At 43.6% G+C, this 27373-nt stretch overlaps 1 protein-coding gene and 1 long non-coding RNA gene across 9 annotated transcripts in view; one reads left to right on the forward strand and one right to left on the reverse strand.

The window, feature by feature from the left end:
- Window positions 1–27373, forward strand: part of TRPM3 (transient receptor potential cation channel subfamily M member 3) — a 485893-nt gene that overhangs the window by 412944 nt on the left and 45576 nt on the right. For all 8 annotated transcript variants that reach the window (XM_027041047.2, XM_027041050.2, XM_027041052.2 and 5 more), the window contains 3 exons: window positions 6122–6250; window positions 10727–10978; window positions 17083–17257. In XM_027041047.2, the coding sequence (XP_026896848.1) occupies window positions 6122–6250; window positions 10727–10978; window positions 17083–17257 (556 nt within the window). The remainder of the gene's footprint in view (window positions 1–6121; window positions 6251–10726; window positions 10979–17082; window positions 17258–27373) is intronic.
- Window positions 1198–27212, reverse strand: LOC113594224 (uncharacterized). Its single transcript, XR_003414550.2, has 4 exons — window positions 25901–27212; window positions 25338–25509; window positions 6033–6226; window positions 1198–2248 (listed from the first exon to the last, which is right to left on the reverse strand). It is a non-coding gene; the product is annotated as an uncharacterized LOC113594224 (long non-coding RNA).

A 27373-nucleotide genomic window follows, 5' to 3' on the forward strand; every position in this document is an offset into this window, starting at 1 on the left:
ATGTCTCTGGACATTGCCAAATGTCCCTTTATGGACTTACTTTGCTACCAGCTGAAAACTACTGTTGTAAACTATGGTCTTAAAAGAAGATATAATTGAAGTATAAATATTAGACTTTTTTAGTGAAGTAAAAATTCAGGTTTGTGAATACTAAAAATAGAAAATAATTCTCCCCCGAAAAAATTAAGACGTGCAAAAATAATTTCCATTTATATATTTTATGCAGATATTAAATTTACCTTGTAGGAAACAACTTAGTGGGTGACAAGCATGGACTTTGGGGTAAGACAGGCTGAGCAGAGATCCTGTCTGGGCCCCTTAGTATTACTGTGTGACCTCAAACAAGTTACTTTAGCACTCTGTGCCAAGATTCCTTAAGATGGGGATAATAATAGTACCTACTTTGTAGGGTTTAGTAAAGATTAAATGTGTTAAAATATGTAAAGCACTTAGAACAGTGCTTGGAACGTGTAAGCACAATATAAATGTAACTGTTTTTATTCCTAGGCTAGTCACATTGCATGGCAATAGTCCGTGTTTTTATTCATCCATCCACCCAATAGTGATGATATCATTTTTTGAACACCTACTATGAGGCACTGTTATAAATTCTTTACATATATTTTCCCTAATTTAATAGTTTTATCAAGGTAATAATTTTACCAAAAAAAAAAAAAAGATAATTTTACTACATTTTACACCCACTTCTGTCCTTCCTTTTATACCAGGATGCCTCAATTACCCCAGCCTAGAACAGGGCTTGGCAAACTATATTCTCACAGGCCAAATCAAGTCCCAGATCCAGGCCTATTATTGTGGACTGTGAGCTAAGAATGGTTTTTACATTTTTAAAATTGAAATAAAATCAAAGGAAGAATACTTCATCATACGTGAAAATTATATGAAACTCACACTTCAGTGTCCATAAATCAAGTTTTATTGGAACACAACCAAACTCATTCGTTTACCAATAATCTGACTGCTTTTGTACTAACAACTGTTGAGTCAATTACTTGCTATAGAAAGACTGTCAGGCTCTGAAAGCCTTAAAAATGAACTCTGTGGTCCTTTACAGAAGAAATTTGCTAACTCCTTATCTAAAGCATAAAAGAACTAATAGAAATAATAGTATAAAGAATTGCCTATCACCTTTACAAATACAAGACTCATTTGTCCTATCTTTCTAAGACATCTCTCTCTTCTCTTTTCTGATCATTGTTCAGCATTAACATTATTTTCTTGATTCCCTTAGTCCCCATTTATTCAGCTGTGACAATTTGTTGGCCAAGATGCTTTTAAGTCACAAATGCCTTGGACAGTGGTTTTCAGTCTTGACTACACATTGGGATCGCCTGGAGCTCTTTAAAAACAACAACACCTGGGTTCTATTTAATCCACCTATTTATCTATTAAAAAAAATTTTTTTAAGGTACCTGGGTTCTCTATTCTCAGAGATTCTGACATCATTGGTCTGGGCACAACCAAAGCTTCAGGTTATTTCAAAGGACCCAGGTGGTTGTAATGAGTAGCCAGGGTTAAGAACCACTGCCCCAGACAGAAGGCCCAGTATTTTTTTCCAAAACTTCTTTGATGATAAAGAATTTTGTTAGAAATGCACATCGTGGCCCTATCACAGACCCATGAAATCTAATCTCCAAGGAGTTGCTGAAGAGGCTATATGTTTAACAAGCTCCCCAAGTGAGTCTTATAGTCCAGGAAGCTTGGGACACACTGCTCTCCTTGTATCAGATGCCTCCGAGAAGTGGAGCCTGTGTGTCTGGCTCCCTTCTGCACAGCTGACGGTAGACTCAGCAAACCCATTGGACTGGACACCCCAGTCATGTTGTTAGTGTTTACATAATGATTTCCAGAAATCCATAGCTGTGTGTTTACAAAGCCTAGGCCTCGAGGAAGTGCATGGAGATGAGGAATGCCAGATTTTTAAGTCCCCTCCCCAGAGATGCTTAACAGTAAAATTCACTTTAGATCAAACCTCCCATTTGCTTTCGGATGTGTTCCTTCCTATAAGAGTATTTCCCACTCTGGTTTCCAAAAATATCTCCTTCTGTGTACACTCCCAAGTTTCTGAAAGAGGGAACACACCTCATTTCCACATAAGTTCACTTCCATATCTTAGCAAGTTTCCAGAAGGCCAGGTTGGGTCCTCTTCTGTTCCAAGAAGAAAGGAGGCAGGGATCCAGCTGGCTCCCAGATCTGGTCTGTGATGAGAGTCATTTCAAGTGCCCAGCTGGAAAGGACGCCGTTGCAAGTTATAAAAGAGGAACCAAGTCAGAGGGCAAGGGATATGCTCTGGGCTTCTCCAGCATGGACAGACTCCTGCCTCTCTTTGAACACCACTGTGCCCCCCCGCCCCCTCCAGGGGCAGGAGGAGAAAGCTCACCAGGGATCCACACAACCTGAAGAAAGCTCTGGTGCTTTCATTGCATAGTTTGGGAGTTGAGCATCTTGGTTAATGGAAAATGTATAAAAAGAATATATGAGCAAATAAAATGCAAATCCTTAGAGGATGCCTACTGACTTAAATAAGCATCATGAGGTTATGTTTCTGTTCAAAGTTTTGACATTCTACACACAACTTGTTAAAGCTTACAGAATATATGTGTAGACACACACAATTTTAAAGCATGTCATGTTAAGGTAATCTGTAGCTAGACCCCATGAATGTTGGTGAGTTCTAAGATAGGTTGCTTCTCAGACAGCAGACAGTCCTCTGTTGTGCCATTTAAACATGTTTAAAGTCATATTTTTGGAAGTCTATATTTTGAGAGTTGTCCCAAAATGTTATATTATAGCTTGAACATGGAAAGAAACGCATTATAGAGTAACTGGATTTAAAGAAGAGGCTGAGGGGCATTTGAGTGGCTCAAGGGGCTGAGGGTCCAACTTGTGATAGCGGCTCAGGTCATGATCCCAAGGTTGTGAGATCAAGCCCTGCGTCGAGCTCCGTGCTGGGCCTGGAGCCTGCTTAAGATTCTCTTTCTCTCCCTCTGTCCTTCCCCCACTCACTGGCTCTGTCAAAAAATAATAATAATAACAAATAACAGGCTGATCGTGGAAGAAGCATAAGCAGTAAGGAGGGCAATTTAAAAAAGGAGAGGTATGGCTAGTTAACCAGATCAAAAGGAAACAAGTACTGAGGTAAGAGGAGATGAGGAATGGAAGTTGCTTGAAAAAAGCAAATAATTATTTTAGCCACCATTCATTTGGCCTCTACAACTGTTAGGAACTAGATACAGGGGCGCCTGGGTGGCTCAGTCAGTTAAGCGTCTGACTCCGGCTCAGGTGGTGAACTCACGGTTCATGAGTTCGAGCCGTGCATCGGGCTGTCTCCTGTCAGCACAGAGCCCACTCCAGATCCTCTGTCTCCCTCTCTCTCTGCCCCTCCCCCACCTCTCTCTCAAAAATAAATAAACATTTTTTAAAAAGGGAGATAGATATATATTCTCCAACCCCCCCCCCCCACCTCACCCCCCCAATCCTTCCAAAAGCTCTGTAAGGTCAGTAGCCCTCGTCTCCATTTCACAGGATGGAGGCCCAGGCAGGTGCATCGATGTACACGAAATGATACAGTTTGGAAATACTCGAGCTAGGATTTAAATCCAAGTTTCCCTGACTGCATCTACATTCCTTCAGCCAAACCAATACACTAAACCTGTATTCGGAGGACAGAGGCAGGTTGGAAGAGATGCTTAAATACTAAAATGCAGAGGTTCTGGAAGAATTGTGTGGGTGTCACTGGGCCTGCGTGTGACAAGAGAAGATAGTTCTTTGGAATGTGTCACAATGAATTGGGTGAAATAATAAAAACCAGGGCAGTAGAGAGACTCATTTCCCCTAGAAGCAATAAATATGATCCAACAAACAAAAGGAAGCAACCAGAAAGAAGGATTTCAGGCCAGAAGGAGGCTGAGAATATGTTTTAGAGTTTCGCTATTGAAGTCTGCTGTGTCTTGTGAAATACAGTACTTGTGGGGACCGAGAGTGGATGCCCGTGTATAACGGTAAACAGGAACCATATGAACCAAATTGCATTTTAAACAGTATCCCACGTAATTTCAAGTAGAGCAGATGCCTCAGGTGAGGTTTCCACACTGTGCTAACAGCCCCAGAGGGAAGGAGTGGGGGCCGAGGTGTGGATTAAAGTGACAGTCCATGAGGGGCACCTGGGTGGCTCCGTCAATTAAGTGTCTGACTTCGGCTCAGGTCATGATCTCCAGGCTCTTGAGTCTGAGCCCGCGTCGGGCTCTGTGTGGACAGCTCAGAGCCTGGAACCTTCTTTGGATTCTGTGTCTCCCTCTCTCTGCTCCTCCCCCACTCACACCTTGTCTCTCTCTCAAAAAAAAAAAAGTTAAAATTTCGTTAAGTGACTCACCCTGAAGGGGTGAGTAGACAAGAGCGCATCCCTGAGGTGTCAGGTGGAGAAGGAACAGCCTCTCCACAGCTGCCCTCATGCTTCCGCTCCTGACCTCACTGAACTCTGACATATGTTCACCATGCAAGAGACCAGAAATTATATGGTTGTGTCTGTAAATGCGTCATCATAGGGGCTTTAAAAATACCTTTGACTCCTATTCAGAATCTATGTATCCATTTTATTAAAAAAGGAAAGGAAGGAAGAAAGACAGCGAGCGGCCCCATTAGCAGAGAAAGGAACGTTTCTCGAGCTCTGTGGGGCCGCCAGTTCCCCTTTCTGTCTCGCAGTCAGGCTGTACCTTTCCCCACCTGCTAAGGTGCCTGCAGGGCTCCAGAGTCACATTGTATCTCCAAGGCCTCCACCCTTTTGCCCACACTGTGTCCTATTCTTTGCTCTGTGGGCTCTGAAGAGTGCAGACAGGAATAAACCCGCTCTCACTTCCTGCTCACAGCCCCCGGGGCCCCGAAAGCCAGCAAGCGCCTTCCTCAGCTTGAAGCGTTGCCTAGAGAAGGTTGAGCTCGTACGCCATTTCCCCGAGGGGGAGTTTTTCTCCAGAGGTTCCGCGGGCCCTGACACAAGAACCCCACCAGCCCTCCTACACTCCACGCACTCATCTAGACATAACCGAGTCCTCCAGTGACAGTCACTAAACCTGAGCCCCCAGGGGTTTTCAGCGGACACCCAGCACCTCAGCCAGTGCTATCGGGATTCAGCCTCTGGGGCCAGAGCCCCATGAGGCTTAGGCCCCCCTCCAAGCCATAGTTGGCTACAGGGACCCATTCCTTTCTATAAATTGCTTTATCTTCTCTTGTTTTCTTTCAAAGAAGCAGAAACCAGGGAGGAATATCCCAACTTGGATAGGGTGGGGAGGTGTTGCAATAGAAAATGGATAAAATCCTCCCAGGGCACTGCTAAGCCAAGCACATTAAGGTAGGAGGAGAAAAAAGAAGACATTAACTCAGAAAACAATTCAAGTGGGACTTCAAGATAAAATCCAGTCTATTTTTATGTTGGTTTGACCAGTTTACAAGTATAGTATGTGCCTTCCTTTCCTTCCTGCAGACATTTCACCTACCTGGCATTCATTAGGCACAAATCCACCGTGTGCCCTAGTTCAAGAACCTGAGGCTCCGGGCGCCTGGGTGGCTCAGTCGGTTGAGTGTCTGACACTTGATTTCAGCTCAGGTTGTGATTTCACAGTCCTCGGACCCAGCCCCGCCTCTTTGGGATTCTCTCTCTCCTTCTGTCTCTGCCCATCCCCTACTCATTTTCTCTCTCTCTCCCAAAATAAAGAAATAAACTTAAAAAGAAAAAATAAAAGAACCTGAGGCTTATGCATGAACAAGAGTAGCACTGAGAGAAGAGGTCCCCTTTTTAGCCAGAAAGACACAAGAAACGGTAATAGCCAAACAAAAAGGATGCATCATGGCACAGAAGTAAAGGCAAAGTACTGGACCCAGGGACACATGTAAGGGACAAAAGGAAGATAGCACATCACATTATTTCAAATATTATAGTCATTTTCTTAAATTCTTTGTTGAATAGTTTAAAGCCTTGAAGTTCATTCTGTTGTGAATTCTGAGTCCTGCTTGCTGACCTTGCTCTGTTCTGCCATGCAGCGGCCTTGCCCAAGGGCCGGGCTCCCGGGTCTCCGTAGCCAGAACACTGTATTGTGTTTCCTTACAGCTGGCGTACATCGGATACTTGATGCTCTTCAACTATATCGTGTTAGTGAAGATGGAGCGCTGGCCTTCCACGCAGGAATGGATTGTCATTTCGTACATATTCACCCTGGGGATAGAGAAGATGAGAGAGGTAACTGCTTTCATAAAGGAGAACATAGGAGAAAAACAGTGGTCGGTCACCTTTGTGAGTGGGAGGGAGGGGCGATGCTAGGGATCCAAATTAAGCCAGAAACCATTTTCTCTATGCTGCACAGAAATAATGGACTCGGCCTCGAGGGCCGGTGGCAAACCTGGGGAGGCGTCATAGTGTGTGTTTTATAGGGTCATCACTTCACGCCTGCTCGGGGTTTGCTCTAGCTTTTGCCAACAGATCTCTTTCCCAAGAAGAGTTGTCTTCGACACTGTTTACACGTCTCTTTCCTCGACCCTATAAACAAGAGTTTTCAAATTTTCCCATTTTTCCACTTTTAACTCCCATTGCAACCCCTTACTCTGGGTCTCTTTGGCACTATCATCCAATACCTATGATTCTCCAAATGCATTTAAGCAGCTGTAGAAGGAACTATGCTTCCATTCATTAATTTATCCTCCACTTTATTCCTTCTCAACATTTATTATGCATGTGCTGAGCACCAGCCTCTCCACCAACCCTAGGAATCACTGAGGTGGGCTGAATATATTTCTTGTCCTTCGGGTTGGGGGTGTGGGCCCCTCTCTACGCCCCACATCCCCACCTTGTCAAAGGAGCCATCATAACCACCCCCCCCCCCCCCCCATATGACTTGCTTGAAGTTCAAAGCCAGAGTCAGGGGCCTTCCCAGTCTGAGCTGCTAAAATGAATGTGGTCAAGCGAACGTCCACCAGAGGGCTCTGCAACTCTGCTCAACGCGCTCCACCAACCCATTCCCTACGCTGTAGGGAAGGCACGCTTGTGTGATGATTCTTCTGCATTTCCCCCTGGAACTACAGTCATCAGGGCAGGTCTTTTCTGGAAGAATTACTCTCTGTCAAGTCCACTGCACCTTCAAGAGCTCTCGAACAATCCTACTCCCAAAGCTACAGTGAGTGAGAAAATACATCGGGATCCATACAAAAATGGATTCCTACAAATCCACAAATTCACCCTTGCCTTCATTACCAACAGGTTAAAATACCCTTAGTCTCTTAGGTTTTAGTTCTCTTTCAGAGAAAAGGATGCAGTATCTATTAGATGCCGTCATACTGGGATCATTTAAAAAAATCTCTTAAAATACATTCAGAGCCCTTCTTTGGGGTTTTTAAACTGCTTCGGGGACACTTAAATTCTAATCAGCATGTCCCCATGCTGAGAGTTTGGAGGTGTGCACTAGTCCCTTTTTATAAAAAGCTGGATATTCTTTTTAATGGATGCCCTGCCTGGCCTTGTTCTAACTAGTTGTGTACTGTTCGGCCTCCCCATTCACAATGCCTTCTACTTCCTGAGCACGGCTGTGGATTTCCCATTGGTAAACTGAAAAAGCTGTAATAAATTTGCAGTGCTCTTTGTGTAGCGCTCTGACAACGGAGGCCTGCTACCGCTAAGGGCTCTGGTGCTGTTCAATGCTAGCTCCTCTCCCGTGATTTAACGCCCAGATGCATATTACTTCCCCATGATAAGCAGAAAAGGGAAAGACTCGCGCAGGGAGACTGGAATCCCTCCAGGGACGAGGCTGGAAGAAGACAGGGAGCAGCCTGTACTCCGTGGACTGTTCTGGAAGAGGCTGCCAAGCAGGCGGGCTGCCAGGAACCTCCCGGCCTGGATATCCATTTCTCCTGAGGCGGCATGTAACAGTGGCCCGGGCTCTGCAGGGTCGGGTCAGCAGGGGGTCATCCCAGGAGTCCTGGCTCCGGAGGAGGCCGCGCGGGGAGGCCCCCACCGCCTTCGTGGGCGATCTTTTCCTTGTCAGCCTGGCTTGGCTGCACCCCACACCCCCACCCCAAGTCCCGACCCGCTGAGGAAGCTCAACCGCCCAGGGGCTGCGGACCCCACAGGTCCCGCCTCCGCGTCGGCGCAGGGCGCAGGCACGCAAGATCCCGGACACGTGGAAATCTCCGTAGGCTTCCTGGCCTTCAGGGATATACGACCGGGGCTTTGTGGTTTCGCAGGCGGCCCTCCCATTCCCAGCACCACATACTTCCGCGCGCAGTCACCAAAACAAGCCGCGGGGATCCCTCAAGCGACCGGAACTGTTTACACCGTGCGTGGGCGGACGTTCTCCTGCCCGGACCCTCCTCCCGGCAACCCCGCGAGGGCCAGACCTGGCCGCGGCGCGAGGGCACGCCCACTCCTGCGGTCGCGCCCACTCTGCGGCCACGCCCCCTCAGAGCAGAGGGTCGCGGCTGGCCCAGAGCCGGTGGGAGAAGCTTTAGGGCCGGGGTACCTGCGTTCCTGCTTAACCCTAGCCTCTCAGCCTTGACCTCCCCCCCCCCTTTTTTTTCTTATGTTGGGATTTCACAGAAATATTTCCACAGTTTAGAAACTGATGCTATCAATCTCTGTTGACCAGTTGTAGGAAAGTGTGGACGCAGGGGTAGAAAAACTCCAAGGCATTTCCCCTCCGCCCCCCTGCCCACACGCTGGGAGTTTTCCCTAGCTAAGACGCAGCGGTGTGAGAAACCGCCAGGACGACGACAGCTGCAGGAGTCCCTGACGGGGAGGACAGTGCTTCTCTCAACCTGTGGACCCCAGCTTGCCCTGAGAACTTGTTATGAATGTAAACTCTCCAGCCTCACCCCAGGCATTACTGAAGCAGAAACTCCAGGCGTAGGGCGCGGCCATCGTGTTTTCACCAGCCCCTAGGTGATTCTGATGCCCGCTCAAGAAACCCTGGCCTGGGGTTTAGGGGTGAGTGTAGCCCTACAGAGGAGGAAGAATGAGGCTACCAGCTGGCTCTGGCATCTCGCACAGCATTCCAAGCCCTCGTCCTGACTTACTAAGACCTCCCTTCCTTAAGTATTTCAGGTCACGGCAAACCATTAAAGGGGACAAGAGGATGCAAATAAACAGCTGCAGATTAGACCCTGTCCCCTGTCTTTGCTTTCCTCTCTTTTGAGAGGAGATTCCGAGTTGGGTGATGGCTCAAAGAGATTGAAGTCTCCAGGTAAACCCAAAGGCCCAGCTACGCAGCCTCTATAGGCCAGCCTCCCTGGCTCCTCACATCCGGGGACAAGCTGTGGTGTCGGACCAGTGGGACCCACTCTCCAACTATGCGTTTCATAGAGCCTCTGTGTGGCAGCAAAAAGGCCCCTCTAGATTTGAGGTAAGTCAGAGCCCTACCCAGTACCTAATGATATGTAGCAGTCAGTCAACAAACATTTAATTGAGAATCTGTTATGTAACAGGCCCTGGGGCCCAAAGGGTGTGCCTCAGAGTTTACAGTCTAGTGGAGATGATAGGTGGGTAGACCAACACAGACAACATGTTTACCTGCATACAGAAGTTAACTTCATAGAGTGACAAACTCTTCAAAACCGAAGATAGGGTAATACATTAGCAAGTGACAGGGATGTGGAGGCCCCTGCAGGTAGGATAGTCAAAGAAGATCTTCCTCAGAAAGGGAAATTAGAGCAGAGACCTTGAGGATGAGGAGGAGCAAAACATGTAAAATTCTGGGAGAAGAAAATGCCCAACAGGAGGAACAAGTGCAAATGTCCCGAGCATATAATGAGCCGCTATGTCCGTAGGTGTGGAATGGGGGGAATGTGGTGGGCTGTGAAATGAAGCCACCGTAAGGAGTTTGGGTCTTTCTCTGTGTGTATTGGAAGCCATCGGGAGATTGAAATATTCATTTATCACAATTTGCTTTAGTTTTTGTTGTTGTTGTTGTTCATACATCTCTCAAATCGCTCTCTTTTTTAGATTGTGGTATAATTTACCTGGAAGAAAATAAACAACTCATAGGAAAATAATAAACTCATTCTTATTTATAAGAAAATAAACTCATTCTGTTCACCCATACAACTGTGTGTAATCACCACCCAGATCACGGCTTCAGTTTTTAAAGATCACTCCGTGTGCTAGTTAGAGAATGGGTTGAGGGAGAGTAGACACCGATGGTGGCAGGAATACCAGTCAGAAGGCTGTTGCAATCTTCTAGGTGATGTGGTAGTACTGAGAGTACCCGCAACAGCGGGTGGTGGTGAGCAGTGGTTGGATCAGATTGTATTTAGAAATAGAGGTGATATTGATGCAGATTATATGGATGTGATGAGAAGAATGAAGGAGTCCTCCCTGGTGGTCTGAGTAACTCAATATGGTGGCACTCTTTACTGAGATGGAGTGGAATTTCAGAGATTTGCAATGTATCAGGAATCTGTCATTTCATAGCAAAACCCTAATGGGTATCTTAGGATAGTAAGGCAACCCAAAGGATCAAACTCCTTGCTTCTGTTTGCCTCTGGAATGCTTGTATATTCCTGGTCTGAGCTTAGCTCGGTGGTATATTCATAGCATGCAAATATTCAAGTAAACACAGGTAAACAAAACAAGCTACTGATGTCAACTAACAGACCAAGCGTTTTCCAACTGGACCTAAAATACTATGAACTGAAACCAGACCTAACCCCGCCCTCTTTTCCTGTCTTTTAGATCCTGATGTCAGAGCCAGGGAAGTTGCTACAGAAAGTAAAGGTGTGGCTGCAGGAGTACTGGAATGTCACAGACCTAATAGCCATCCTTTTGTTCTCTGTGGGAATGATCCTTCGTCTCCAAGACCAGCCCTTCAGGAGTGATGGGAGGGTCATCTATTGTGTGAACATCATTTATTGGTACATCCGTCTACTAGACATCTTCGGCGTGAACAAGTATTTGGGCCCATACGTAATGATGATTGGAAAAATGGTAAGCAGGGTTCTCTGATTCTGTGTTATAAATATGCAGAGGAGAGTGGCAGTAATAGGAAGAGGAAAATCATTCATTTGGGCCTGCTGTGATGGTCTGAGATGGCCCTGGGGGTGTTTTGATTTTTAATTCCTTTTGAGCGTTTGGGAGTTTGACTACATCTGTATACATCACTGGAAAATTAACGATCACTCACCCATTTACTTACTGAAAAACATACACAGATCATCTCTTTTGGGCTAAGCACCGGAGTAGGAGTTGGGTATTTAAAGGTGCTCATTCCGTGAGATTGAAGATGAGAAAGAAGTAATTACCATACAGTGTGCGAATGCTGTTAGAGAGATGTGTATAAAGGAGCATAGAAAAGACAATGTAGGTCAGGGACGGCTTCGTGTGGAGGTTACATTTTAGCTGGATCTTGGAGGAAGAGTGGGTCTCCACTCCAAATCTTTAAAAGATTTTTAAATTTTAACGTTTCTTCTTCTTTTTTTTTTTCCTAATAAAGTCCTTGAAAAATTCCTTTCCCTACACAAAGGGAAGGAAGTACAGTCTATTTTAGTTGAGTTAGGTTGAATTTTATTTGGATATTACATTCTATCCATATATCATGTATTTTGTTACACTACTGGAAAATGGAGAGTTAAAAACTGGGTTCCAGAATGATGCCCCTACCTATTCTTTAAAAAAGAATCCCAGAGGGCGCCTGGGTGGCTCAGTCAGTTAAGCGTCTGACTTTGGCTCAGGTCATGATATGGTTCATGCGTTCAAGCCCCGCATCAGGCTCAGTGCTGACAGCTCGAAGCCGGGAGCCTGCTTCGGATTCTGTGTCTCCCTCTCTCTCTGCCCCTTCCCCGCTTGTGCTCTCTCTTTCTCAAAAATGAATAAACATTTAAAAAAAAAAAACTTAAAAAATTTAAAAAAAAAGAATCCCAAGTGGCAAACTAATATGCTTTCCCACAAATGGCTGTGGACTTGTTCCTTGACCACCCTGGTTTCCAGACTCTCTCCGTAAAGACTCAGCCCTAGGAGGACAGCAGTAGTGTGAACCCTAGGAGTGCACAAATATATCAGCTCCTGCTCCAGACTCACTAGAAGAAGAATTAGAGCCCTCTGCTCAGAACCTAGGTGCTTCTTATCAATTACCCCACTTTTCAAAGTGTGACCCTTACTTCACCTTCACAGGGCATATGTGGAAAAGCCAAATACCTCCATCCTACCATGGTAAACGCCTCTTCCTGAAAAACTCTGTTCTAATAACGTCCAGTCTACTTCCACTTGTGGGCTGTCAAAAACTAACAATTGGTCAATAGCTGTCCTTTATCATCCTCCCTCAAATTTCACTATATACATCATCACAGCTGACCTTTCAGTCAGCAGATCTGTGTTTATCATTATTATTAGTGTGTGGGTGCATGTGTCACTCTACTGAAACGAATCTTAAATAACCAAGACTCGTCCTACAAAAGCGCTGAGAAAGACATGTAAAGGGAAGGAAAATTTGAATCCAAAAGGTAGGAGTTATGAGACCTTGAGAAATGTATTTAACCTCCTTAAGACCCAGTTTACTCATTTAAAGTAATTATAATAAATGCAAGGTTATATCTTGCAGGGCTTTTGGGATGATTAGAAATAACACATGCCAAGTAGCTGATAGGGTCTGGCTCATAGCAGGTAGTTGATAAAATTGCATCTGTTATGTTTATGTGTGCCTTCTGTTTATGAAAGTACAATGAAAAGTGGGGAGGGGGTGAGATATTGGTGAGCACGGTTATTCCACTCTATTCCTAACCCTTTTATACAAAAGCTTGAGACCTATAACACCAGTATTGCTTAGGGGAGATATCACCAAGCCCATTCTAGAGAGGAAGAACTTGAATTCAACAAGCTTGAATTATTTACCCAAAACTGAATCCCAGTTCAATTGGGATTTTTGACTTGGGGGGGGGGGGGGAATGTGTATCTTACTCTATTGCACAACCTGTTCTATAATCTTCTCTGTTCTTTTAGTAATGAATTTGAGATTGTGGTAAAGATTCTTATGTCTAAAAGCAGAGAATCTCAATTTAGAGCCAGTGGGAGAGATTTAAGAGAAAGGATCAGTGGACCCTCCACCTAATTTGTGTATAAAAATATGTGGGTGTATGAATTTTCTGCACAGAGAAGACAAGCTTCCATGAGATTCTGAAATGTATACTCAAATGGACCCAATGAAAGTAAAGAGTTACAACAGCTGCAAAATTAGGCCAAATTTTCTCAACCTTGATACCATTGGTATTTCAGACTAGATAATTCTTTGTTGTGGGGGCCATGCTGTGCATCACACAATATTTAGCAGCATCACTGGCTTCTACCCACTAATGCCAGTAGTGTAGGCGTGCACGTGTGCGTGCGCACACACACATATGCTTATGACAACAAAAACATCTCCAGACATTGCCACATGTCCCCTGGGGACACAATTGCCCTCTGTTGAGAAGCACCACAGCAGACGGTTACGTAATCTGATTGCTTGTTTTTCTAATTGATCGTTGCCTTGTTGTTTTGTTTCATTAAATAAGATCTGAAGTCTCAAACAAACCAAATATATCACTTTAAAAGGTTGGGTGGCATTTAAATAGTTGAAATAACTAAAGTCACACTAAACCAGCAAGCTTATTTTAAAATCTACGTCTGTTATTTTAATAATGGTATAATTATCCCCAATTTTGACTAGAATGAAACCTTACTATGGAGCGAGTGAGCGAGATGGACTGCATTTTCTCTGCCTTCCAACTTATGAATGATTCCACTTATAAGTCAAAAATAAGTAGAAAATGAGTATATTTGGTGGCTTTGTTCTCTTCATGGGGCTTTTAAGATAATTAGTTAAATAATTGAGTCTCTGATCCAGAAGGTAGGTAAAATATGCCTATAGAATGTATCAGTGAGTTAGATGGACTGCCAGGTGGGAAGCTTAATAAAATATGCCCACATGTGATTATTCTGAAAGCCCCTCAACATTACAGAGTCCCTCTTCAGTACTAAATAACCAAGGAACTCACTATACCCTGTGGTCTAGGGACAGACATCTGATAAGATACCTGGACACAATACATAGATCAAGTATGATTCAGGCACCTGGGTGTCTCAGTCGTTTGAAAGTCCAACTCTTGATTTTTGGCTCAGGTCATGATCCCAGGGTCATGGAATCAAGCCTGCATCAGGCTGTGTGCTGAGTGTGGAGCCTGCTTAGGATTTTCTCTCTCTCTCTCTCTCTCTCTCTCTCTCTGTCTCTCTCTCGACCAAAAAAATTAAAAAAGTAAGATCCCAACTGCTCTTTAAATCCAGGATCCTGGAATCCTGACCCCTTTTCTTTATATTCCACTTCTCAATGCAATTCTCTAAGCCTAGTACTAAACTCACTTGTATAATGCAGAATAAAAACAAGAATTATAATAACTATCATTTACTCTGTGCCAAATACCATGTCAGACATATCATCACTACAACCCCATGAAATGGGTTTTAGTATCTTTGTTTAGCAACGGAGTAACCAGAAACCAGGCAAAAAACAAAGGCAAGATACCAGCTCTTACCCAATCAGACTTCACAACCTGACCTTCCAATTCTAATAGCAATGCATTAACATTTACTGAGACCTACCCACATTGTTTCACATATTGTCTCATTTAAGCCTTATGAAATTAATATGCATGGTGATTTTCATTATCCCCATTTTGAAAAAAAAAAGGAAAAGAAAACCAAGATTGAGCAACTTGCACATGTCCACCTAAGCTATTTTTACTAGCAGAGGCAAGATGAAAACTCAGGTGGTCAAACACCTGAAAACATGCATAACCACCACCATATGTACTCACCTGTATAGAACACAACCTACAGATATTTACAAGAGTGAGACAGAATCAGGTCTCTTAATATTGAACTGACTGGACAATTTAACTGTAAAAACAGAGGTACCCAGCCCTGGTTTTTACTAATAATGTTCTACTTCTGCATTCTGCTCTGTCAGACTTCAGTATTTGTGTGGAAGACTTTTGTGAAATAGATCAAGTTGAGTGGGAAGAATGTTTCTTGTCTTAGATTGTTTTGGCCCTTCAGGTAGGTAGCACAGTCAATTTGAATGAAAACAGTCCTGAGAAATTGAATTAGAACAGTTGCTGTGTGTACTGGCTGAGTTTTCTTGGGTCAGACTAGCTCCTAAATCTCATGAGTACCCACCTTCCTCTCCCCACCCATTAGTGGAGCCATTAGTGTTTTTTCATTGATGGAACGTTTGGTAAATAAATGATGAAATAATTTTACAAAATAGAGGATGGGAAACAGGCCTATGTTTCCTATAAAACTGTTTCGACACAGCTGGTTTGTTCACTTGTAAGAGAGTCCTGAGGCCACTAAGCTGTGAAAGGAATAACTAATTAAGTAGCATGTATCTTTAAAAACAGTGAACAAATATGAATGAACATCAACTTTTGAGAAATTCTTATTTAGTTTCAAAGTCAGATGATACTTGAAAGATGGATTCAGAAGTTGCCTTGACAGTTGATTAATTGGCCAAAAATATTTTGAGCCCTCAGTGTCCTAAGGCAAAGCAGAAGGCTATTGTGTTTTAATTCTAATAACAGGCACCATGGAATATTGTTTTAAAATAAAATTTTAAAGCTAATTTAAAGCCTTCATTATCAATGATAGAATTTTCATTATTCTTTCTTTGTGGGTGGGTATCCCTGCAGGAAGTTTGATATCCCAGAGAAGGTTGTCTTTTGTGTTAGATGGTTTGGTGCGAGGGATAGAAACCAATCTCCAACTAGCTTAAGCCCAGGAGGGATATACTGACTTATGGCAGGGCATGATGAAACTGGCCTTAAGGGTTACTGCAGTCAGGCTCTCAACCACTTTCAGAACATGCTGTCTCTCTCTGTCTGGAATATCTGCTTCATTCACTCTCGATCAGTTTTACTGGTGGGGGACTCAGCCTCAGACACTCTGAATTTATATCATTACAGAGAAAGAAAGGGAGTTTCTCTATCCCAGCTTCAGTTGAAAAAATCCAAAGAGAGAATATTGGTTGGCCCATCTTGTGTCACATGCCTACCTCCTATCACTGTTGCCAGAGGGTGAGGTACCATCATTAACCTAGCCTGGAAAAGACACCATATTTGTGGCCAAAATGGGTGGGAACTGCTTCTAAAAGAAGGAGGCAATGGGTTCTGGCCAGACGAAATAATAGTTATTACATCCTCATCTATTTTTGGTGATAAAAGGAAAGTAATTTGGCATATGAGAAACAGATCCTTGATAATATGTATCACGAAAACAAGCAAAAAAGAAAGGAACAAAGAGGAACGAGAGATAACATTGTGCTTGAATGCAGTCAAGAGAATTTTATAAACATGTCAAGATGAAAGTCCAACATTTCAGCAGCAGACACAGAAATGGGCCATTAGGCAACCTGATTCTATTGCCGACAAAAACACCCTCTATAACTGATAGGATATGCTGCAAGAGAATTAAGTACAGAAAGAGTGGTTCTCTGAGAGACTGGTTTGTGGTAGAATATCAGGCAGTGAGGTGGGGCCACAAGAATAAGAAGGTGGATGGTGGATATGTGGGCTGTCCTAGCTTTGCTTGCAAGTAATTACTTTCTTGAGCATTCCAACTCTCAAACTTAGGGAATTTACAACATTGCAGTAGTTCTTGAAATAGTTCGATCATCCCAAGTTCAATTTTGCTAAGAAGAAAGTGACCCAGGGAGGACACTGGCTCCCAGGAACAGAGCTGGATTCATAAAGAGACCCGAGCTTCATGTGACTCCCATGCCTAGTCTTAACTAGGTAGCACAGACAACAGTGGAAAGTGAGGGGCTTCCTTTCTATGTGTGCCTTTTTTTTTAATGCTTTTGAGTTACTGATAAAATTCTGTGCACGTTGTTTCAATAGACCAAGTGTTCTCTTTCTTACTTGGACACAGCTGTCTACCTATATATCCCTTGTCAGAAGTGTTGAAAATGAACCTCCTTCAAAGGTTTCCATCAACGTTGATATCATAGGAACACTCAATCATGTGGATTTTCTTTTTTTTCTCCCTCTGCTTCCACACCCTTCCAGATGATAGACATGATGTACTTTGTCATCATTATGCTGGTGGTACTGATGAGTTTTGGGGTCGCCAGGCAAGCCATTCTCTTTCCCAATGAAGAACCATCATGGAAATTGGCCAAGAACATCTTCTACATGCCCTATTGGATGATTTATGGGGAAGTGTTTGCGGACCAGATAGACCGTAAGCAAGTTTATGATTCTCATACACCAAAGTCAGGTATTGAACTTCAATTGGGTCATGTCTTTTCTGAGTTCATTTGTTTGTTCTCAATAAATGGCTCAAGATAGAGGACCAATTCCTAGCTTGCTATCTTGGAGGTAAAAAACAATTATAGAAGGTGAATATACAATTTTAACAAAGTAGTCCTTGGGTGTTTTTTCTGGTATGTCATCACTGTGACACAGATTGACATCAGGTGTACCAAATTTAATGAAGAACCATTATAAAAATGGTTCCCCCTAAATTATTTGGGGATTGAAAATCCTAGGGCCATGTGTTGAACATTTCAATATTATTAATATATTAGGTCATTACTTCCCACCCCTACCCCAGCCCCCAGCCTGTAAAAACTAAATTCCTTGGATTTGACTTCAGAACAAATAAACAAGTCTCTATTTTGCCATCAGCCATCAGAATTCAAGAGGGCAAACATCTGCATGGTGTTTTCCTTGCAATGGAAACTAGTCTCTAGCTCCTTTTCCCACTGTCTTAAATTATGTGCTATTGAGACTCAAAAGAAGCTAGTATTCATTGCCTGGAAGTATGGAAAATGCCTTAGGTTGTAAACTGAGTTGCTTGCCGTAAATGCCAGGGGTAAAAAAATAGTAGTATCTATATCATGAAATGATTCAGTGTGAGGAGCAAGTGCCCGCAGGCTTTGATGTTTCATGCCCTAATAGAGGCTGATTCTCTATAATAAACACCCTCTTATATAGAGTTTGGAGATAGTTGTATCCTGTGAATATGTTCCAGCATTTTATTTGGACCAAATGTCAGGGCACACCAGGCATTGGGACATTATTTGGGAAGAAGGCATCAGGAAAGAAGTATCTTTCAGTATGGAGGAACTGGATCCCTGGAGCACCTACTTCCCATTTTCCCTAAGGAGTTTGGCTCTAGAAATAACATCCCTCCAACACTGTCGAATTAACATTTTTGAAACATTTTTTGCTGACAAGCCAGCCATCTGAGTCCTGGACTGTGGACGTGGATTAGGGTTACATAACCAGGTAGTATAGTTTATTAAGAGCAGGAGCAGAGACTAGTCAGCATCCCCCTCCCACCCCCGCCAGTCCCAGGTAGGGCTGAGACCAAGTAAATAAGGAGCAAGCAGCAAAGAGTCTGAGCCCTCTGGGCCCGTGTAGAGCATGTGTACGTTGGCAACAGGATACATTAATATGTCATTTTCCCTCCTGTGATGGATTTTGAACAAATACCTTTCTTAAAATGAGTTATCTGAGGCCAGAAAGCTTTTGGGAACACCTCATTGGAACAAATATTCATTTCAGGAGACTTAGCCGAGCTCACTGAGGAAGAATTTTTAACTCCATCTCCTAGTTGGCAATGTGCAGCCTTCACCACGACAGCTTTCCAGGGTCTGGGGAAAACCCTTTCGGGATCCTCCTTTCAGCTGGTCCCTAAAGGCAAAATGACTAAAAGCCCATCGACGATCATTTTCCTCAGAGATTAAATGTATTATTCCCCTCCCCCCAAAATTGCTTTCCACATATATTATTTTGCCTTCCTTAGTTTTTCTTTCTTCCCCAAAATGAGATTAAGCCCCCATGGGTGTTTTGACAATGCAACATTTTGGGATGGGAGAAGGAAGGAAGTGTGGGTATGTTTTATAAATGGGATTCTGTCTGTCCCTCTACAAGTGGCCATTTATTGATGTTGTACTATGAGCCCAACCTAGTGCAACAGACACCACCATCTGGCTGAATAAGAGGATTTATTATTGTTATTCTAAAAGAAGGGCTGATTGTAGTTTAGAACTGGAACACCCCCCCCCCACCCCAGAGATGGAAGAGAGGTGTTTTGTGTGAGTGAAGTATGAAAATAGATGTCCCTCGTTGTTCATTAGATCTGTGGTGCTCTAGATGTGTGAGAATCAATTTCCACCCCAAATCTCAATATCTAAGTTACCCAGCCTTGGATGGATGCAAACTTCATGACACCCTTCCCTGACTTACCTTCTTTTTTGACATTCCAAAATTGGCTGCAATGGTAGCCAACTGTTCTAAGCTAAATCAGCCAGTTTGCTGTTTAGAGTGCTAACGAGTATTTGTCCTTTCTCAAATGACCCCCAAATTGGTCATTCCATGTGGCCAAGGTCACAGAACATCCCTATTTTTAAAATAATTTGATTTTCATGTTATGGTACTGGACAAGCCCAAGGGGCATTGGGTGACTGCCCCACCTGGTCATTCAGAATTGCCCAGGAGACCTAAGAACCAAGCCATTTGAGAAAGGTACAAATCATTTATGCTGCCCTACGGTGTCTTGCCTCTTTTCTGTGCGGTGTCCAGGCTGGTTTGTGAAGCATGTGTTCAGGCTGATTGGATCTCATATCCACCTGGACCCATGGCCCTGCCCAGGGTCTGCCAGTCCCGTCCCGCGAATGTGCCCCTGTGTGGGCCTCTCCCGCGCTGCTCATTCACACACACACCTTCTCAGAGCGACTCATTTCTAATGTGATGCACGTGTTCCATATCTAACTCTGTTTTTAACTGAAAAACTGCTGAACCCATTTCATGTTTGGGGAAATGATCTTTCTTGGCATAATTGTATATGGATGTATAATGGGCCCCAAGGGGTGGGTTATTACTGTCTTTCTTATATCTCAGAAGGGAGGACAGCTTTAATGCCCTCACTTCCGGGAGGCAATGTTACTGAACTACAGATTTTTTACATGCATTCCTTTTATTTTTCTTATAGTTTATCCTAAGCCCAGAAACTTTCAATAAGGTGAAAACAGCTGAGATGAGACTTCTAAGGTTACTTTCCAAATGTGCTCAAAGACTAAAAGCAAAAGAAATAAGAAAGAATGGAGTCACTGTAAAATCACAAAATAATTTAGGTGGTTTTCGCCTCTAAACTAGGTTAGATTAACACAAATGACAGTCTGGCATTAATCTCGATTATCTGTAGAGGCTAAAATATTTGCTTTGTGTCAGGAGCAGATGCAAATGCAAGATCGTGATTGGCAGCAGCAGATAATGAAACAAACTGGGGAAGGGACAGTGATGGTCTGCTCTCTCTGGACGTTTTGCCCTGCACCCTGATGAACTGATAAGAATTGAACTCACTGTTGTTGGCTTGGTTTAGTTTGGGCTTGTGGTTATTTTTCAAACGACCCCAGATCATCTTAGATGTTGACGTTATATATAGTACTAGCTCTGTAAGACCCAATGTATGGGCTACCATTCAGTGACTCGGGCCCCAGCTTGCTAAAAGTATTGCTACCAAATGATGACATCCTTATAAGTGTCTCATTAAGGTGACCCATGTTGCATGGCATCTGAGAGCTGGTCAGGATCCCCCTGGAGCCTGACAGGGGGGAAAAGCCACTTAGAGAAAAGAAGAAACAGCACATTCATGCCAAGGCCAGGGCAAAGCTAAAATTAGGTGGACTCTCACCAGTTGCGATATCTGGTTCCATGGTGTGAAGTACCTAGAAATATACCTTTGTTGGCAGAGAAGATGGGGTGTCTCTAGCTTCCTTGAGCCTCTGGATGAATGAAATTTCCCTTTATTTACAAGGCATCCTTGTGTTGCCTGCCACACACACAGATTTCCCAGGCTGTACCAGGGCAGGGGGAAAATGAGTCATGCTCTTGAATGCATTAAATCAGGGTCTAAATTTAGCCCTTCTTTCTGCTGTTCTGAGTATTTTTATAAGTTTGGGTAGTAACGTGAAAGCAAAATGTCCAAAACTTACTTTTTACCGTAACAACTTAATATTATTTGGCTGTTCCTCTTGGCCTAAATTAACTATCCAATCTACTTAATGCATGGGGTCATTTTTTCTAAAACACTTCTTTGTATTACTTTTCTGTCTCAAATGATGTGTTCCTCACTTCCAGTGTGGAAAAATGCCTGCTTGTGGCAAATCTTAGAACAGCATGAACAGAGAACATGGCTATTGTTATGCATTTCGATCCTTGGACTCCAGTTTTGGAAACTCAGGGCTCTGCATCTGTTTGGTATTCAGGACTGACCTTCTCTAATGGATTCAGAGCACACTAATGCCTAACAGCTATAGCGTGGGGAGTGCTGCCTGACCAAAGAAAGTATTTCAGAAAAGAAAAACTTGAGCCAATGCCAACTTTTGGGAAAGGGGGAATTGTTTTGCTGGGTTTTGTTTTCGCAGATTGCTAAGGAAGCAAGCCAATCGGAGGCACCACCCCCCTTTCTCTGCCCCTGAAAGTCAGCTTACATTCTAGAGAATATCCACCCGACTTGTTTGCTAATGCAAACTGAGACTTAGTGAGTTTACAAACAGCAGACAGGCCTTTGTGATGATTCAGTACGCTATAGCAATCAACATTTGCTCCTCTATCATAATATTCATTTAGCCTTTGCCCACAGGTTGGGCCCCATTTTTAATCCATTCAATGGATATTTATTTTCGATCCTACTATGAGCTGGACACCAAGGTAAAGAGATGCACATGGCAGAGATATTGTCTTTAAGGAATTTACAGGCCAAGGAAGGCAAACTGACATTGACACTATGTATGTGGAGATGGAGTCCCAAAAGAAAAGTGGTCGGTTCTTCCTAGGGTGAGCGTGGGGGCCACAACAGATGAAGCCCTGCAAAGAATGGGAAGGTTGAACTGAGACCTGAAATGTGAGCAGATATTTGCTGGGCAGATGGGAGCAGGGGGCTGTGAAGGAGAAGAATGGCACTCGAAACTAAGACTCAGCGTGGACAGTTCCAGGCACAGCAGGTAGTTTAATATGGCTGACCGTAGGGTGAGAGGCAGGAGGCAAGAAGCAGAACAGATGGGTCTAAAGAGAGAGACAGTAGTATAGATCTTGGAGGACTTATACTCCATGATCAGGGTGGTACCATGATCTGACATGTTTTAGTCAGAGCTCTCAAGCAAAAATATAAAGATGGGAGGTGAGAGCACACTAGCTAATACAGTAGCAGTTGGAATGGAGAAGATAGGCAGCATGAGACTTTAAAAAGGTAAAATCAGAAGAACTTGGGCAGAAGTCAGGTGGGGCAGAGGATGGTGGTGGGGAAGTGGAAGAGGATTTAAGACGGAGAAGCTAACAGGTCACGCTAGGGTTTCTGGCTTAGTCTCAAGAATGACATCATTTAGTGAGATAGAGAACCTAGCAGTAAGAACTATGAAGGAAGGAAGGGGGATTTGTTCAGTTGGAGTTGGATTGAGTTCGAGGTTCCCCTAGGAATTCCAGGAAAACCATGAAGAAGGCTATTTTGTGTCTAGGTCTCTGGAGCTAAGTAGAAAGAGGTGGCCTGGTGGTACAGATCTGGAGATCAAGAATATAATTCCAGTTAAACCCAAGGAAGTGGGTGAGCTTGCCAGGGAGCACAGGTAGAGAGAGAAAGCCAGAGTAGAGCAGTGGAATGGAGGACAGTATCCAGTGCAAGAGACGACAACAATTAGGTGAATATTTAGAAAAAGTCCATACAGTTAGACCTTTAGGAAGTCACTGATAATTTTGGCCAGAGGATTTTTATTTCAAGAGTGCATGCAAAAACAAATTACAGTGATTTAAGAGCAAACGAGCAGCAAGGCAAAGCATTTGCTAGGGAAGAGAGAGGGCGAAGTGTTGTGTCTGTGTGGAGGTGGCAAGGGGAGGAGGAAGATCAATGAAGTGGGGCTTTGAGAAGAAGAGTAATGTTTTGTAATCACCACTTAAGAAAGCCACTAAGTACACATCAAAGGATTGCTTAGGGCCACCTATTTGCATAGTTAGGTTGTCTGTTTTCTCAGTCAAGACTCAGCAGCCCAGATCAAGAAAAACAAATAGTTGGGTTAATCCAAGATTGAAGCTTTGCTATGCCAGTATGGCAGAAAGAAAGGAGACTACGTGTTTTGAAGATGGTTGCAAGGGTCCTTAAAGTTACACGTTATGAGGTCTAAGATGCAAGGAGAAGAAAATAAAGGTATAATGTTGGTAAGTACCTAGGAGGAAAAAGAATGGACAAAAGACTAGAGAACTAGGTGCTTTGAGAACTAAGGATCCTGAGACATGTGGTGATAAGATGTTGTGGCCAGAGAATGGTAAACTGGTATTCAGAGTCCAGAGCTAGGACAATTTAGGATAATGATAAGGTCCAGAATAAGTTCTAGGATATTTTGGAATTGAGGCCAAGCATCTTGAAGCTAGGTTCTTCTGTGTTTGTCAATGCAGATACTGAAGTGTCCATAGTGACAGAAGAGGGAGTGGACAGGAAGACTTTAATCAGAATGACCTGAAACTCAAAGGAGGAGGGCTTTCTGAGCAAGAGTGAAAAGCAGTGGTTTGGAAGAGGCAAAGTATCAGTGACAATGCAGACATTACTTATGGAGACCACAATGGTGGATGTACAAGAATGTGGAATTTTCATTCGAGAAGGTTCCAGGGCGTCTTTCTGAAAAATGAGATTTAGTGAAGACAAGAAAATGAAGATGGGGGTGGGCTTATAAAAATATGAGAAAGCAGAGGAGTATGTGTTCAATGACAAAGGTGTTCCAGAAGGCTCTGGGGAAAGGGAGAAAAGGGAGAGATAGTGGGAAAATTCAGTGATCAGAGAGCCCATCATCATGTGAGGACAATAGCATAGGTGAGGATAGTTGACCAGAGGAATGTGCACTGCAGGAATAGAGGATGATACGTAAGAGAGGTAGGGTGGGAATAACTATTCCAGAGTTTTGAGGCAGCTGAAGACAGGAGCTGTAATGGTAGAAGGGGCCAAATTGGGCTAAGGATAGCGAGGTCTCATAGGCAGTTTAGAGCAACCTTTGCCCAAGTTTCTAAGATTGTTGTTGAGGACAGATTGTTCTGATCCCCTAAATGGATGAAGTGGAGACTTTCTGTGGTGGCACAGAACAACCAGATTCTAACTAGATTCTGCCCCAGATGGTGTGGAGAATTCTCCATCTTGGGGGAGGCTCTCCTTTTGAGATGAGCAATGGCCTGTGATACTAGGGAGGCATCATTCATTACCTTTCACAAGAATGGGCTTTTATTATCACCTTGGATTATTCCATTGTTCTTTAACTGTAGACATGCTAACACCTTGCCTACAATTAAATTTAGTCCTCGGCCCATCCTGGCCATTTTCAACCTCTGCTGTAATTCTGCCTTTAACAGAGTGCTTTTGGTACATCATAGGTTTGCATGACTCTTCAAAGCCCATGGTTTTTCCCCTTTACCACAAATACTCCAAGCAAGTCCTACATAACCCAGTGGAAAATAAAGCATCAGCAGATGGGATACATTTAAAATTTTTGAAACTTTCTCCAAAAAGCTCTAAACCACTTTTTAAAAAGTTAACTTGGTACAGAAAAGTTAGCTTCCCATCTAACTGTTGGGACTATTTTGTCACCTATGGGGAACTAACTTCTCGCTGGGGACAAAAGATATAAAAATTGCATACCCTTTGAATAGAAGCGAATCAGTAGGGTTTTTCCGAAAAACTGTGATGGAATTTGTTCTCTTCAGCATGTGCAAAATAAAAATGGGATTCTGTAAGATTTAGAGAAAAAACTAAAGTCTATGGCGATGCTGAATACTAAGCCAATAATGAAGGACTTCAGAAAGAGTTCATGTTTGTACCAGCAGAAAAGTAGCAGGAAGTTTTACTAAGAGCCAGTTTCAGATGAAATTAGTCATTAAAACACAATAATAGGGGCACCTGGGTGGCTCAGTCGGGTAGGTGTCCGACTTCGGCTCAGATCATAATCTTTCGGTCTGTGGGTTTGAGCCCCATGTCGGGCTCTGTGCTGACAGCTTAGAGCCTGGAGCCTGCTTTGGATTCTGTGTCTCCCTCTCTCTCTCTGCCCCTCCCCCATTCACGCTCTGTCTCTCTCTCTCTCTCTCTCTCTCAAAAATAAATAAACATTGAAAAAACAGTAATAGTCTGCCTTCTAATGAGATGTAATTGACTACAGGTAAGGAAAGGTAATCACTATAGATTGAATACTAGAGACACCTGCATGGTATGTCACTCAACCCAAAATGATGTTGAACATCATCTATAATAGCATTAAAAATGAAACAAAAGGGGCTGTCTGTACCTGACCTGAAGCTGTAGTATATCCGTTCCTGGGATACTGAGGATAGTGCTGGTCACTGTCTCTCAAGAAAAACACAAATGTGCTGAGCCAGAGAAGAGCAGCCAGACTCATGGAAGGAGTGAATGAGAAGCTCTAATTTGAGGATGGATCAGGAAGATGAGGGCTCTTCGCTCTGAAAGATGAAAGCGATCATGTCTGAAGTCTGTCAGCTCCCAAAATGAATCTCTCTGTGGATAAAGTGAGTATGACATGGGTCCCCAAATCCCAGTGTACTTGAGCCAAGGATCCACTGAAGTATGAAAGTTGCAGACTTAAGTCAAATAAAAGAAATACCATTCTACAGAGTGGGTAGAGAGCTTTGGGGATTTATTTTCCCCTGGAGATGTTATAGGAGAAATAATACAGTCTCAAAGCAAATTTCAGACATTTTATCTTTTTAATCATAACAAGGGAGACCCTGAACAAAAAGTGGCTTTTTTTGTTTGTTTCCTCCCCCAAAATAATTTTCCTTCGAAGGAAAAGGGAAAAGGATGAGGAAAAAGAGGAAGAAGATTATGCTATACCTGGGAGGGCCCATATCATAAAAATGACACGTAGAATCCAAAATGGCATGTAATCCCAAACCACGTGGAAGCATTGGTGGAGAAGACATCCAGTCTGGCCTATAGCAAATAGCGTTAGTCCTCTCTCCAGATCCTCTCGCATCCCCCTTTACCAAAGTTCTGTATGCACCATCCAGTTTCTGTGCCCTTTGATGCTAAGGGCTCTTTGCTGTAAACTTAACCCGGGAGCTGCTGGTGTGGCTTCGCTACCCGGAGAGCCTAAAGTGCCTGAGAGTTTTTGTACCTCCAGGGCCTCCATACTCTGATGCTGCCTGCTGAGAAGGAAAGGGTAAGAGGATACAAAGGTCTAGCTCCCTTGACTCTTGGCTTACTTGGAAGAGCCACCACCTTTAGGACCGCAAAGTCGCTTCTTGAACGTGAAATGTAATTCAGACTCCAAAGATCCCCGTAGGATCAGGCTAAGGCTCGGACTTCATCTGAAATTGCACCTCGGTTCTTCTTTCATTGTTTTGTTTTGTTTTTTGCCATTTGTGTTTTGCTTACTCTGCTTCCTCCACTTTCTTCTATCTCATTCTTCTGCAGAGCACTGCCTTTAACAAATCACTTTCGTGCGAATCCTTTGCATAGGGTCACTCCTGGAAGAACTCCACCTAAGAAAGGCACTCAGGCTCCAAGTCTCCTCAGATCCAGCCTGACACAATGTGTATTGGAGGCTCAGGACCCTTCCTTGCAGTACAGAGTAGGAGGCCGGGGTGCCCAGATTATATATACAGCAGACGGTCGATCTGGTCATCTGTAGTAACTATGGCAACAAGATTATCTCTCTCGTTACAAATGACAGAGACCAATTTGCACCCTGTACTTCTTTAACCCCTGAAGTTGTTTCTGTAACGCAAGGCGTTATGTTCCCAGGAGTCTGTGAAAGAAGTCATTCTTGAAGCAGGAAGGTTTATTCCAGACTTAGAATCGTTTCTTCCACCATAGATCTCAAATCCCTGCTCTGCACCTGCTCTTCTACCAGGCAGGCCCTGTGAGGAAACAGGAGATGTATGGACACTGTCCTTGTTTTTCAGGAGTTTGTAATCTCAGCCAAGGGGTCGGCAAACTTTTTCTCTTAAAGGTCAGGTGGTATTGAAAGCCATACAGTATACTCGTAACTCCGCAACGCAACAATAAATAAACTAATGGGTGTGGCTGTGTTCCAACGAAACTTTATTTACTGAAACAGGAGACAAACCAGACTTGGCCTGTGGGCAGTAGGTTTGCTAAGTCCTCGTCTAAACCATCCCGTCATGCCATTGCCTTGGCTTCCTTCCCCCTTACTTCAGTTGATGAACGTGTGAAACCAGAGCTCCAGGATGGAGTCAATTTCCTATGTGACATTCTGTCCAAATGCAGAAGATGACACTGCTTTGTGCGCTTGTTTCTTCCAGGAGAAATGTTACTCTACCAATCCAAGTCCAGCAGACCAAA

This window comes from Acinonyx jubatus, chromosome D4, assembly GCF_027475565.1.
Source record: "Acinonyx jubatus isolate Ajub_Pintada_27869175 chromosome D4, VMU_Ajub_asm_v1.0, whole genome shotgun sequence".
Lineage (NCBI taxonomy): Eukaryota > Metazoa > Chordata > Mammalia > Carnivora > Felidae > Acinonyx > Acinonyx jubatus.